Source organism: Lepeophtheirus salmonis, chromosome 6, assembly GCF_016086655.4.
Source record: "Lepeophtheirus salmonis chromosome 6, UVic_Lsal_1.4, whole genome shotgun sequence".
NCBI classification, from domain to species: domain Eukaryota; kingdom Metazoa; phylum Arthropoda; class Copepoda; order Siphonostomatoida; family Caligidae; genus Lepeophtheirus; species Lepeophtheirus salmonis.
In genome coordinates this window covers 3,018,779-3,034,147 of record NC_052136.2, presented here as the reverse complement: position 1 = coordinate 3,034,147, position 15,369 = coordinate 3,018,779, and the positions used below count along the sequence as shown (strand labels likewise).

General features: G+C 33.2%; 2 protein-coding genes and 1 long non-coding RNA gene across 3 annotated transcripts; 1 reads left to right on the top strand and 2 right to left on the bottom strand.

Annotated features, from left to right (window-relative positions):
• Positions 1–2,850: 2,850 nt before the first annotated feature.
• Positions 2,851–3,690, bottom strand: LOC121120742 (uncharacterized). Its single transcript, XR_005865188.2, has 2 exons — positions 3,537–3,690; positions 2,851–3,481 (listed from the first exon to the last, which is right to left on the bottom strand). It is a non-coding gene; the product is annotated as an uncharacterized lncRNA (long non-coding RNA).
• A 1,234-nt stretch (positions 3,691–4,924) lies between these two features.
• On the top strand, positions 4,925–7,507 carry LOC121119611 (methylmalonyl-CoA mutase, mitochondrial). The gene is made up of 2 exons (XM_040714321.2): positions 4,925–5,587; positions 5,648–7,507. The coding sequence occupies exons 1-2, from the start codon at positions 5,039–5,041 to the stop codon at positions 7,307–7,309; spliced, it is 2,211 nt and encodes a 736-aa protein (XP_040570255.1). The 5' UTR covers positions 4,925–5,038; the 3' UTR covers positions 7,310–7,507.
• Positions 7,508–11,323: 3,816 nt separating this feature from the next.
• Positions 11,324–13,411, bottom strand: LOC121120023 (uncharacterized). Its single transcript, XM_040714872.2, has 2 exons — positions 13,096–13,411; positions 11,324–11,972 (listed from the first exon to the last, which is right to left on the bottom strand). Exons 1-2 carry the CDS (start codon positions 13,370–13,372, stop codon positions 11,398–11,400), a joined length of 852 nt encoding a protein of 283 aa, XP_040570806.1. The 5' UTR covers positions 13,373–13,411; the 3' UTR covers positions 11,324–11,397.
• Positions 13,412–15,369: the final 1,958 nt, after the last annotated feature.

Below are 15,369 nucleotides of genomic sequence, written 5' to 3'. Positions count from 1 at the left end.
AAGATGAGATCAGAAAGTTAGGGATATCAGGATTTCATTGCAAATTTGCAAAAAATCACCGATTATGAGCCATCCAAATAGTGTTTGGTGTTTATTTTAACATACGAATACGATGCCTGAAACTTCAGACTTATGCGAGTAAGATAGCCCGTTCAGGAATTCCTCTAAGTTTCACCCCTTTCAAAGCATCCTTAAACATTTGTTGAACATAATTCCCTTCATAATCTACTGATTTCAAAAATGGCTGCTTCAAAATACTCACAAGAGCAAGTACTTTAATTTTACTTACTTATCAAATGATAGCATTTGTCCAAAAAATATACCATGAAAACATAGTTGCAAAATATTGACAATGGCACCCCAACAAAGCTACAAGTTCGATATTGCCAATTTTCTATTATAACTTTCACCTACTTATATCCCATATGGAAGTATGCAAAACATATAAGTTAGCTCTCAATAGAATCATCTCCATTTATCCCTATAATTGGATAATGTCCTATTTGCTGTAATAGTAACTCCTTATTTGGAAAAATAAACATACTTGAACAAAAATAGGTCCCCGCATTCATTTTTTTAAAGAAAACAAGGGTTCGAAATTTATTTTCTTGATATCGAAATTATTTTTCTATGATAACAAAATATTTTTATTTTTAAACTATTTAAAAAAAAGATTCATTTTTTTATATAAAATGTAATAATTTATTTCTCTATGGACCGCCCATTTATCTTTGCCATAGCGGTACCTAGGGCCAATAAGTCCTACTCATTTTAAAACCATTCTTGTATAAAATATTTTAACAAAAACTTTGATCTAAAATCAAAACATCAATTCAAAATGGTTTATGTATTTTAAGAAGAACTATTAAAATTGACCGATATCTATTAATAATTATTTTAAAAAATACGTTCCTGCATTACTTTATAATTTCAATGTATAGATAGAGCACGGACCTACTGTGATAGTGATATTCCATAGTAAGGATTATACAAGATGTAGAGCTACATAACTTATTTTCCTATATTGCGTGGCAATCAAGCTGTAAACATTAGAATTAGGGTAGACATGGTTTCATTCTAGAAATAAGATTCAAAATTTTTCTTTGAAATACAGTCAGTCGTTATCATCCGTTAGTGTAGTGCTTTTGTGTACGAAAATAAATATTACCAAAAATGGTTTGACAGAATATTTTACAATATTAAACTGATTGCTATTTAACTCCTGGGTTTTTATTGGCATGATTTATGAAAATCAGTTAATTACTTCAATTCATTATATACAAAAAATGATTTCTTAAATTCGTTTTCTAATTTAAAAATTTGCAAAATTCTTTGAACAGGAATAACTACACGGATAGTTATACAAGAGAGCTAAAATTGGTTTCATCAGACCCGGTGTTATGCAAGAACTTTAAATTGTTGCAGTTGCTTCAAATAAGGTCATGGGAACCGGATTTATTCAGGAAAAAATAATTTTTTTGCAGACTTTTGCAGAATCGCCAATAACTAATTATTTAATCAACTTATCCTCTACAACTACAGAATAAGATATCTTGCAAATTAAATTTATTTAAAGAGAAACAAAAAATGATAAATCATCAGGTATTAAAATAAAGAATTTTGGGTTATTCAGTTTATCGAAATAAGTAACGTCACCTATCTTATATGATTTCCAAAAGTGTATAAAACAAAACTTTAACGCTGTACTATCATTATGAAATAAAAATACATCTTATCTGATTTATATACTTGCTTTATTGTCTTTTGGAAAAAGTTAGTTGTGTTCAAGTCTGTACATGTACTTTTATTCATATAATGAATATTTATTAATTATAGAAAACATTAAAAAAAATAGTGGGACGAGAGGCTTTAGGAAGTATAATTAGATATTTATGGACAACGTGGATCGTTATTTAAAACATCTTCATGATCAATTTATGGAACTTTTAACGATCCAACAACTACAAGTTATATTTTTACCTAAACACTCAATTAATGAGGCAATACTTACTCTGTAAATGGAGGAGTAGATCTTATTTTATTTAAACAATATGTGATTAATCTGTTAATATAAGAGTAATTGTAAGAATCAATGACTTCTTATGGAATTATAAAACATCTTTGGTCATAGAATGATTGTCTCATAATTAGAAGAGTAGGTATTCTTTTTTTTTTTTTTTTTTTTTTTTTGGAATAAGGAAATAACATGAAGTCAGGAAGGAAACGCAAAAAAAGTAAGTTGGCTTTTGTTTGCTGATTTTTGCCTGTGTATTACATTTAGTCATACTGAAATTTTGTGTACCAATACTATACAGGAGAATACATTTTTAATTATCTACTAAGATACAATATAATTGGACAATACTACTGTAATCTTGTCACTAATATCATCATTATCAAATTCAAGAGGCTAATAGAAGTAACATTTTTACATTATTATCAGAGGTTGGAACTTGTGACTCGACTTGATTTCAATTAATGAAGACTTACAGCTCGACTTCATCATACAATCAAATACTCTATTCTCGACTTGGGCTCCAAAGTTATTTCAATTTCTTCACACTATATAAAAGGAACTCTCACAAGTATGTTTTATTTTCCGAGGACTTGAACTAGACACAATGAACTTTAGGACTTCAACTTAATTTCGACGTTTGAGTAAAGACTTGGACATGCCGTATAAGGACTTCCTCCCACCTCTTGTGATTATTTTACCTTGCAATATTCAAGAGACAACTTACAAATCAAGAATGACTTGACTGGATGTAAGAAGTGATTATTAGAATTTTTACAATGAAAAACAAATTAATATGGAATAGTATATAGAATATATCAATAATTGAAGGGATATTGTATAGATACTAATATTTAATTAAAAAGTGTCAAATTTTTAACGATGAATAACTAAAAATATATAATGTATAGATATTTATAAATAATAAAGCAGCATTTGAAGCTAAAATAACAAGATGAGAATATTCGTAGAGTCAGTCTACCTCTTCCAACTAATCTGGAAATCGATATGTAGATGCAAATTGCAATATCGAATCTAATGTCTCAACACTTTCTTTATGCATTTCTGCAGTTTTATCCAAAAGAGTTGTGGTTTCCTTCAAGGAATGCTCAGTCGTCTTAGCTAGATTCATTGTCTTGCATAGCTTTTTTCCTATATCCCTATATCTGGGTGAATGCAATTGATTCAGATTTTTTAAAAGTGAATGATTTTTCTGAATAAGTTTGATTTGAAGCAAACTATGGTTTGAATTTTCTTCTAGATCTGACTCCGTTGGGGCTAAACTCCATTGTTTTGCTAGAGTTAGATGAAGAGGTTGTTTACGCTGATTTGTTGTAGAGGAGCCTAGATTTCCAGCAGAGTGTTGTTTGAGAAGGAGCCGACTTTCAGGAGGTAAAATGGAGTGAGGAGGGGAGGACGTTGTCGTGTCCATGACTGAGGAAAGATAAGATGTGAATGGCTTGCAATCTAAATATAAGGATAAAATAAGTAATAAACTAATAATTATAATATAGCCTTTTACTTCTTTAATTTTATATTAAAAATTTGAAGTCAAAGCGGGGTAATTCGTCAACAGCTCCACATTCATGTGACTTCAAAACCTTGATATATTTTTTTTAATTTTTTGGTTTGACATTTGTTGAGGTTGTTTTTCTCTTTCTTTTTTTCCTTTTTTCTTTATCTAATTTAATGCATTCTAATATACTATATGGAGGAGTATAATTTAAATCACGCAACCCATTGTTATACAAAATATTATTTTTGATTAAATATTCCAAGTGATTTAATATTAAATATCATATGTCCTACTCGTAAATAAAAATGAACGGAAATGAACGTGGTAATCCTGAAAATTTGAAATAATATTGGGGGGGGTGAATAGCTTAGCTGTCATGGCGTTTCATCAAATTAGCTGCAAAACATAAAATAAATGCAAACCACACTCCATATCCAACAATGATATAGGCAGGAATTACAACGAAGTAAATATTGCAAATATCTAGGATCGGGTACAAAAAAAGTAAATACTTTGAGATAAATATTTTAATCTTTCAATTGTAATTGTTTTTTTTTTTTTATTTTTCTCAATGCTTTTCTAAAGTAAATTTTTCAAATATTACGGAATTAATTTATTCAAACTGATGAATTTGCTTTTCAAAAATAAGTGTTAATACAAAATTATGTAGTATTAAGTTTCATTCAAATAAAATATGAAATTCCTTTATTTTTCAATAGTTGAGTAATTAATTCATCTTGGAGAGCTTAATTGTTTTAAATTGGATACAGATCTGGAACTACATAATACCAGATTTATATAATGCAATTGTTTATTGATTTTTTCATCAAGTACTTTCATTTCTCTCGATAGATATATTTTCTTACAGACATAGATTCATGACTTTATTTGAGATGTTTTGGAGCAATTTATCCTTCCCAATATTTGAATAATTTATACATTGTACGAACAAGGCACGAGATCTGTATATATAGAACACGTTGTTTGAATAACGAAAAGGCAGGGAGATGTATATTCTTATTAATTCGATATTACAGAGAATCAAGGATAATAGGTTCACCTAAATCTCTCGTTCAATACAGAATAATTTCAATAGTGCATAATCTCCCAAGGGCTGTTTTATATAATAAGAGGGCTGGGGTCATCAAAAAGGTATTTTGCGAACGGATGTGTCCTCTTAGGCATAGTATGTTGACCCCTATATTAAAAAGACGCTGTAAATTGGTGGATTTACTATAATTGCATTTTATTTGTCTGAAATTGGTTAAACCGAAGCAAAAAGTCGTTCAGAAATTGAACAACAACAGCAAGCATGCATAATACAAATAGTATGAAAACATTCATCACCCACTAAAATATTTTAAATTACTTTTGAAGGTTGCGTGATTTGGCTGGTGCTCTTCCAGAGACAATAATGGACCTTTTCTTTTTCTACTTATATATTTATTTGTTATTAATAGGATATCATGAGTTGAGTTGATGAGAATCTCAATCTGACAATCAAAATCATGCGAAGATATCTAGAACTAAACAAGTTATGGAGAAGGGCCTATTGCATGGAATATGGGTCCGATCTGGATCCCAAATGGGTGGAGTTGGCCAAGAAGCAGATGAAAGGAAAGGATCCGAACTCTTTACGACGATGGTCTGCGGAAGGAATCCAATTCAAACCCATTTATACAAAAGATGATCTTCCACCCGGAATAGAAACGGAACTTCCGGGTCAGTACCCTTTTACTAGGGGTCCCTACCCTACAATGTACGCACAAAGACCTTGGACTATCCGTCAATACGCCGGATTCTCCACAGTAGAGAAATCAAATGCCTTCTACAAGGCAAATATTAAAGCGGGTCAGCAAGGGTTGAGTGTTGCTTTTGATCTTCCTACTCATACCGGCTATGATTCGGATAATGAGCGAGTGGTTGGAGATGTTGGTATGGCAGGTGTGGCCATTGACAGTGTGGAGGATACGAAAATTCTTTTTGATGGTATTCCACTGGATAAAATGAGTGTGTCTATGACTATGAATGGTGCTGTCATTCCCATTATGGCTATGGTAATCACGCATATTACTCACTTTGATGAATGTACATTTCCTTAATATTTTTTATTATAGTTTATTATCGCTGCTGAAGAACAAGGAGTCACTCAAGATAAACTCACTGGAACGATTCAAAATGATATTTTGAAAGAATTCATGGTGCGTAATACTTACATATATCCTCCGGAGCCTAGTATGAGAATTATTGGGGATATTTTTGCATATACCTCTGAAAACATGCCAAAATTTAACTCTATATCTATCTCGGGATATCATATACAAGAAGCAGGAGCTAATGCAACTCTCGAAGTCGCTTTTACTATTGCTGATGGGATTGAATACGCTAGGACTGGAATAAAGGCAGGATTGGATATCGATGAATTTGCTCCGAGACTTAGTTTCTTTTGGGGAGTTGGTATGAACTTTTATATGGAAATTGCTAAATTCAGAGCTGCTCGTCGTTTATGGGCCCATTTGATGAAGGAAAAATTTAATCCTAAAAAAGAAAAGTCTCTTATGCTTCGTACTCATAGTCAAACGTCTGGATGGTCTCTCACTGAACAGGATCCCTATAATAACATCATGAGAACTTGTATAGAAGGAATGGCAGCCATTTTTGGTGGTACTCAATCCCTTCATACGAATTCTTTTGATGAAGCCTTGGCTTTACCCTCTGTTTTCTCCGCACGTCTTGCAAGAAATACTCAACTTATTCTTCAAGAAGAAACAGGTATAACGAACGTTATTGATCCATGGGCTGGATCCTATATGATGGAGTCTCTAACTCAGGATGTTTATAACGAAGCTCTAAAAATTATTGAAGAATGTGAAAGAATGGGAGGTATGGCCAAGGCAGTTGCTTCCGGTTGGCCAAAACTTAAAATCGAGGAATGTGCTGCTAGGAGACAGGCCAATATCGATTCTTCTAAGGAAGTAATTGTTGGTGTAAACAAATATGTTTTAGATAAGCAAGATCCTATTGAAGTACTTTCCATTGATAATGAGGAGGTTCTTGCTAAACAAATCAAAAGAATTCAAGAGACAAAAGCCAATAGAAATGAAACCGTAGCTCAAGAGTGCCTTGCTGCCTTAACTACTGCAGCGGAATCTGGTGAAGGAAATATTCTGGACCTAGCTGTAAAAGCTGCTAGAGCTCGTTGCACTGTTGGTGAAATCACACAAGCCATGGAAAAGGTATATGGTCGGCATGTCGCGTCTGATCGATTAGTTTCCGGAGCCTACAAATCAGAATATGGCGAATCTTCAGAAATTAATGTTGTCATGAATAAAATTGAGGAGTTTGTTGAAATGGAGGGTCGACGACCCCGTTTGCTTGTTGCTAAAATGGGACAAGATGGACATGATCGTGGCGCTAAAGTCATTGCATCTGGGTTTTCAGACATGGGTTTTGATGTCGATGTTGGTGCTTTGTTTTTGACCCCTAAGGAAGTAGCTCTACAAGCCGTGGACAGTGATGTACATGTTGTTGGTGTGTCATCTCTAGCTGCTGGGCACAAAGCTCTTGTTCCTAAACTCGTTGAATGCCTCAGAGAAATGAACCGTCCAGACATTCTTGTTATTTGTGGCGGAGTCATCCCTCCTCAAGATTATGATTTCTTATTCAAAGCAGGGGCTAGTGCCATTTTTGGACCAGGTACAAAGCTTCCAATTGCTGCTCTTGAAGTGCTCAATATAATTACAAATCATTTGGATGGTGCAAAGGCTGCAAAAAACTAATTTTACCATCAGATCTGAATCTTAATCTGTGTTATTGAACTGTCAGTTAATTTCTCATAATTTTTAGTGTTTTACATACATATTTATATCATATATTCTTCTTTTGCTATCTATGCCCCATAAAAAATATATTTTCCGATAATTAATATAGATCATGTAGTTATTGTTTGTTATGAACAGTACACTTACTTACTTCTACTCTTGATTTTTTACTTAACTCTATTAATTAAGAAATGTTATATTATTATGAATTGTGCCCTAACATCATTGATATGAATTTTACATATTGTTATGAATGTAAATTAGCCGAAATACGTTCTACATTTAGAATGATTCATGTGATAACCTGATTTTTATTACAGTAGGAATATGGTAATTATATTTTATTTAATTTTCATTCTTTATATACAGGTGTCGCTTTGAAGTTTGTGTCTCTAACAAAAGGATGGGAGAATAACTTAAGGAGGTGAGATAAGATAAAACGGAAGTTTTTGGGTGAAAAGAAGGGTCGATATCTCTCTCGGAGGAGGAGATGGTTTGAATGAACTAATAGCTGAAACGGTGTATGGGGACAAAAGTGAAATTTTATTACCCTAGATCAAAGAAAATTATCCGTAGACTTGGTATGTATGGTAGGAGGACTGTCCCATCCCACGTCTCTAAAAGTCAGAATTCTGTTTTTATAACTTTGAAATACCCTGGGCAACAGAGGTTTAGCCACTCTCACTCCCAGATATAAATACCCTCAGTTATAATTTTTGGAGCATAATCGAAAAGAAATTTTTTGCAAGTCTGTCATCCTCATTGACGTCGTCAATGCCTCAATTGAGCATGAGTGGGGATTAATTAATCAGTAAGAAATTCGTGGGTCATGCTCGAGCTTCTACTCAACGCTAGAGAAATGCATTGTTATTAGAGTTTCGAACTTTGAACAATTACTCTTCATAAACATAAGTGTATATCCTAGCTAGGAATTTGTTGATTTTTGATTGGTTTAGCTTATTAATAAAATTTTCCCTACTAGAGTTTTACTTAAAATGGAAGGGGGGAAATTTCAATGCGTAACGGTGTAAGTTTGAATATCTATAACATAAATTGCTTAAAAATTGTTCTAGATCGGGAAATATTATTTTTACAACCTGATCACTCGCTACTTGTGATCCCTACTCCAATTATTATTACACAGTTTAAATGATAGTGAAGATCAAATATTATATAAATCGATTAATTAATGTTATTTCGATCAATTCTTGACTAAACAATCCCATCGTTTTTTGTCTCTGAAGTTGAGAGATACACAGTATTATATGGCCCAAGATACTTAGAGAAAAGTTATATCAGTCATTATTTTTTATACTACACCAGGCAAACTTGATATAAGGAAAATAAATTCGCCCCTGCGTTGATTGTCCAGTTGCAGGCAAAATAATATGCAGTCTTTCTCTTATATTGCTAAGGTTTATACTAATTACGTTTCAAAATTGGACTTGCTTTTGAATTTTTTTACTTGAAAATGGTATCTCTGAACTTTATATCCTGCTATCTTGAATATAGGCACATCCTTACTTGCCCTGGTAAGTTATATAAATAAAGAACACTGCTCAAGTCGCAATTATAAAAAGACTGCCACCTTTCATTCACATATTTTTTTAACATATAGATATTTGCTGGTACTGAAAGGTGTCAAGAGGCTATCTGTAGATAAAATTGGTAGATCCTTGGCGTCTGTGATATTTTTCAGAATCCTTAGGCTATGCCTATGAGATATAATTAATTAGACGATTCTTCCTTCACAATTTTACAACATGCAGCTAATGTTAACAGTGGTATTATTTATTAAGTCAATGGTACCACCAGTGTTACCTCACTAATAGAAAAATTTACTATATGTTTCGTTGTTAGCTATCAATTTTTTTCTTCCTTTCCCCATATCAATGTACTGAGCGTTGATCAGTTGGATTCAAACTTGGTTCTTGTTAAGCGGTACACCATTCCTAACAGTTCTTTAATAATAATTAAATAGTTGGGAAGTATTCCCAAACTAGCAACTGATTTTGTACCATTTGTCTCTGTTATTTGTAGGTAAGGCTGTAAGACATAATAAAGCTAACAGCACGTCCCATAATCATTTCGCTCCTGCCTTCACCTCGCGTTCTATATAATCTTCGTCCATACTATCGACTACCACTGGAATTAACATTTTTGTAAAGAAAAAACTACCTACAAAAATTAGAAAAGGAAAAACAGTTGTTCCGTGTGTTCTTTCTTCTTTTTAATCTTTATTTAATAGATTGTCGTGGTGTTCACTTCTCTCTCTGAAGTAAGCATTCTCGCCTATCTTTGGTGCAATTTGTTTTAAAAATACAAAATAAAATAAATATATATGAATTCAAATATAATTAAAATATGTTCCCTGATCTAAAGCTATTTAAATGTAAAAGGTTTAACTCTTTATAGCAGTAATTAATCTTTCTTGGCGAAATTATTTAAAATACTGCGGATAGAAACAAAGATACAATTCAGTAGTACCATATATATTTTCTCTGCCTTCTCCTCGCCCTCTTTTTTCCTTACAGAAATGTCAACTCTAACCATTACTACTAAGGGTTCTATAAATGATTTAAAATAGTTAAAGTACTTTTGTAATTAGAGGCTGGCATTTTTTACAAATTAGAAAAGATCATCATCATTTTCTTACGTTAATATCAACCAATGGATTTATGTTACTGATTGTGTAAAATATTTGTTGTGATTTTGTCAACTCTAATGTGCCTAACTAAAAGTTTAAATTAAGGTACTCAAGAAAATATATTTTAGAAAATAGATTGACTGTGGTATCTTGAGAGAATGAAGCATAATTATAAAATTAAGTGGGTTCCCACTTGTCCTCAAGTGAATGCTGGCATGAGATGACCGGTGGTCCCAGACACATCAAAAGTGAACGAATGCATTAACCTCCCCACAAACAATTAATCATTTCATAAACTTCTTTTAAAGAAAGCAAAACATGAAATTTTACCTTTCACTTCCAATAATTTTTACATTCCCTGTCTTCAGTTTTCTCTTTTTTACAAAGGAGTTACAAAAGTTTGCGACCAAAATTAAAATGCTTAATACTTTACTTCTATTCTTAACTATTGTGGGCCCCCTGAGAAACGGATTACACAAGCCCAAATCCCAGTCTGGGTAAGAATAAAGATAATAACTGAAGCCATGACCGATTGGAGCCTTACCAAAGCCTGGATCAAAGGTTGGGTGTTCTTTTTTGAAAATTTGAACTCAATTTGATTTTGATTTTTTCAGAAAAGAAATTCCAATTTTTTCCCTAAACTAATAATAATTTTTTTCTGCCAGGCCCACTGTGGCAGGTCCTGCAGCTAATATATATTATTCAAATTTTAAATATTTATTCATCATGACTCAAGAAAGTCGTGAGCTTTTTTTGAGCCGGAATGTCGGCTACATGAAAATCTACACAAATAAAGTCATACATTAGGTTTTGAAGATCTCCGGGCAGTCAAGTTTTCAGAAGGTTCTGATTCAAGTATAGTTCGAAATTGTTTCAAGTCTAAGTCATCTTAGTTTCGAGTCTGAGTCAATTTAGTTCTGAGTACAAGTCATATCTGATTCCTTATAAAAAGTGACTCAAATTCTGATTTGGACTTGTGTACAAATCCTGAATGGAATAATTTTTGTAACTACAACTCAACATAGACTTGAGACTTAGTTAGTTGTATATACTATTGGCTAGTAGTGTAGTATTTATCTTTGCCCCATCTCCGTCACCGATGGAAAAAGTTCCTACAGTGCATGTCCATGTCAAGTCTCAAACTCATTTCAAGTCCATAACTGTAGTATAGAATTAATATTTAGTATAAAATAGCTTTCGAACCTAAGTCGAGTCGCGTCTTAGCTATCGAGTCCAAATCAAGTGTCGAGTCTTTTAATGTTAGATCAAGTCGAGTCGCAAGTCCCGAATTCGAAGTCCCCACCTCGGTTGACTGAACTAAAAAATAGTTGAAACGATTGAATATATTCTATCAAATGCTTAATTTTTGTTATAATGATTTAAATAAAATTCCATTATTTTAAGAAGAATTACGTTTGTCATGATAATGAAATATACAAAAATTGGCTTGACAGAATCCAGGGGTTTCCCTTGCACAAAAATGCCCAATAATATTTTCTTCCTCATCTTTTATAACAGCTCTTCGACTTGTTGTCGGCTCACTAATAAATAACGCCAACAAGAAATCTTCATCCTTCCCATCCTCCACCTCGCTTTCTTTAGCCATCATCGTTTCCTTGGATCCCTGAAATAAGGCTGCTATAAATGATACACCAGAGTGATCTTGTATATTCATATTTTGTGTATCAGGTGAACCCTCTAAAGGATCCGGGTTTCTTCTCAAAACCCTTTGACTTTTTATTCTATTGCGTGCTGTGACTGCCCTTGAAATTGATCCGAAAATATCATCAGTGTTAGTATCATCAGGAACATTTTCAATTAACGATGATTGCGGCACAAGTTGTAGAGGCCTTGGCTGTTCATCAAAAACTAACTCTGTTTCACGAATCACGATCTCATCATCTGGCCCCGCCAAGTCTGCAGCGAGCTTTGGGAAATTACTCAGAGTTCCTTTATTAGATATTGTCTCAATAACTTTAGATTAACAAATAAATTTAATTAGTTATATATACAAAAATATTACACAAAGTGACGCCATGAATATTTCCCCCTGGGGTTTTGCTATTTTTAAAACTTTAATAATTATCATATGTGATTGAAAATGATGTCATTTGATAGCTGATACTTTAAGCTTTTGATAAAGGTGCAGTTTGTTTTATTCGACTGCGATATGAATAAGTAAGAAGGCTATTTATAAATAGTTATAATCGTTAATTACCCACGTCCATTTGTCCATTTTACAAAAGTAAATCGTGGAGAGGATATAAAAGAGATCGTGGTGGGAAAATAAAGGTGGCGATCTCTCAGGATGGATGAAATAATCCCGGAAATTATGCAGGGAGCCAAAAGTAAGGCATCTATATAAGAGTTCTTCAATAAATCTTCTTACACTGTATCTAGGGTGGTTTCGGTCCTTATTTAGAACTGAAAACTGTAGTCAAGTTCAGTTCAGTCTCTGTCCAGTCCACATCAATCTTAAAAACTTCAGTCCTGGAAGATGTCACTTGACTTTATTTATTCTTTTTTAGTCAGTTCTAGGACTAATAGTCCTAAGGACCGACAGTCTTAAGGACTGTCCCCAAAGACCGGTAAGACCGGTCCTGAGACGGTACCAAATAAATGAGGACCGACTCATCATTCACCGTATCCAAAAAAGTTATCGGAGTGGAAGGTTTGTGTGGCCCCCTTTACACACCTTCATGAAACGTCAAAAGTTCGAATTTCACAACTTTGAAAATTTCTGTGTAAAAAATAAGTTTGGACTTCCTTTTCTCATTCCCAGATCAGAATCTTCTCAATTATTATCATGGGGCTAACCGAAAGAAAGACGTGTCAGATCTGTGACCCTAATATTCTAGGCCCCATTTGAGTATGATAGGGTCAAGATTGGTCATTGGTATGATTGGTTAATCAAGAACAAATAGCTCCAGCCTACAGAAATTCGTTGTCGCCATAGGAACAAACTCCGGATGGTTACTCCTTATTCAAATTTTGATTTTATACCCTACTTATATTAACTTTTTCTTAAAATATAGAAAATGGGAAAATTTCAAACCGTCACTCAAAAAAAAAAAAAAAAATCAAGCAATTCACTTACTCTCAATCTTACTCGTTCTTCCATCCTCATTTGGCACAGTATTTGATTGAACATCAGGTTGGAATGTCTTTTTCAAGCCCGCTAATTTATCAGATCTATTTGCAGTCCTTCTTGCAGTATTATGATTCATTTGGTATTCACTCACATTGCGTATTTCTCCCGGAGGTTCTACCAAAAAGGCATTACGACCTCGACCATATTGATAAAAGGATCTTTCTAATTCTTTGATTTTCTGACGTCTAAGTGCTTCTTCTGTTAGGTCCGACATTTTCTTCATATTTGAGGGAAATGGTTTACATATTTATTTTGCAGGTATAAGCTGCTATGGTAACTTTGTTGAAGAAATCGATTTAAGCACCGCTATTTGGTGAAAGGTAAGAGAAATTACATTAATTATTCATCTCTAATATTTCTACCAACGTATATTTACCCCCACTAAGTAGCAATACGGCCTCCTTCCTTTTACACATAAATGTTTATTAACTGTAATATATAATTTTTTTATGCCAAAAATAACATGATTTATTTACAGAGTTGGGACCCAAGACTTGTAACTTAGCAAGGCTAAATTATGAGAAACGTGATTTTTATCGAGTCAAGAAAAGACAACTCAAACCCAACTTATGGTATGTTTCAATAACATATATTATGCTAATTCAATATGTCCTCATTCACAAGCAATAACAGCCACGACACGCCGGTGAACAGATAAACAGCTCTGCACGATGAAGACCGTGTCCATGGCGTAGCATGCTGTCATGATGGAAGCTCGGATCAGATCCGAATTTGGATGAGAGGTGTTGCAGACGTTCTTCTTCAAGACAACCAAACTGCAAAGTCCAGGGAGGGGGGGGTGAGATCAGGTACTAGATGAGGAGGGTCACATGGAGGTACGCTAAAAGTCAGTCATATTCTTAGTGCAGAAGTTTTTGTTCTTCTTGGCCGTAAACGCCTTTCAACACCAGTCCCATGTACTTTTTGATATTGTAGGTGGATGGAGATGCCAACGGTCTCTGCAACCTTTTGAGGACTGACACTGACGCCGCGGAGGAGATCGCACAACCTTTGAGTTTTTACTTGTTGTTACTCCCACATAATTAAAAATAAAGAAAAAATAAATTAAAATCGTAATTAAATGCTACTGCAAGTATTGGCTCCCACTCTGTAGACAAAGGCATAGGAGATACCTTGGAGGAGGGATGACAATTGCCATAGGACGTGATTCAAATTTCATATAAAAAAAGTAAAATTACAATTTGTTCTCTCCTCTAGATCGATCTAAGCATATTTTGGTTCATACTTCTGTTTGAAATCAGGACCCTAAGTTTAAATCGTAGACTGTAAATTTAAACAGTGGATTGACATTGTCATTTTTTTTAAATCAGTCATTTTATTTTGAAAACGACCAAGATAGACTTTTACAACGAAACCAGTCCAGAACAAACTTTGGTCTCACAAAAATTATAAAAGTCTCAGACCAGTTAAGGATTTCCAGACCAAAAACCAAATCTAATTGTTTTGGTCTCTATCCCAATGCAACTAAATTAGGACTATCTGTTTAGCAAAAATAACAATAAAATTTTATGTTTTTCTCTTGGACTCAATCTCTCCTTAAAGCAGTGTTTATAAAACTTTTTATCACTGCAGAGCCTGTGGGTGTTTTTGTTGGGAACATCTAATTTTGCCCTAAAAATTTGTGTCCAGGATTTTTTTATTATAAAAACTGTTTTGATTACTTTTATTTTTTTTAGAAAATACAATTTTTGATGTCCTTGATAACCTCGAGGAGCTCCGGCTAGAAAACACTGCCTTTAAGTCTCAAGTAAGGTGATTTTGATCCCATAACTACATTCTATAGATCAAAAACTGTTTGAAACAAAAAAAATTTTTTTTTTTTTTTTTTTAAATTAGGATTTGAGAGTATATATAAATTTTTGCAGAATTTGAATATGAAATTTTAAATCAGAATTGAATGTTATCGTTGAAAAATGAAAGAATTTGAATAGGTTTCACTTTCTTATAGTTTAGAATGAATACTTTTGTTTTAAGACTCTGTTTTTTTAAAGTAAACATTTAATTTAATGGATTTATATTACTTCCGTTTTAAAAAGTTTTTTTGAAACATATTAGAAAAGTTTAGTCTAATCTAATTATACATATGTGTTTACTTGTTTGTATTTATGAAATACCCAGAGTATGATTTAATCTCCCTTCCCTCGAAAAGAAAGCTGTTTGATATTATACATAAACGGAAGGTCTATATTGGGAATCGAA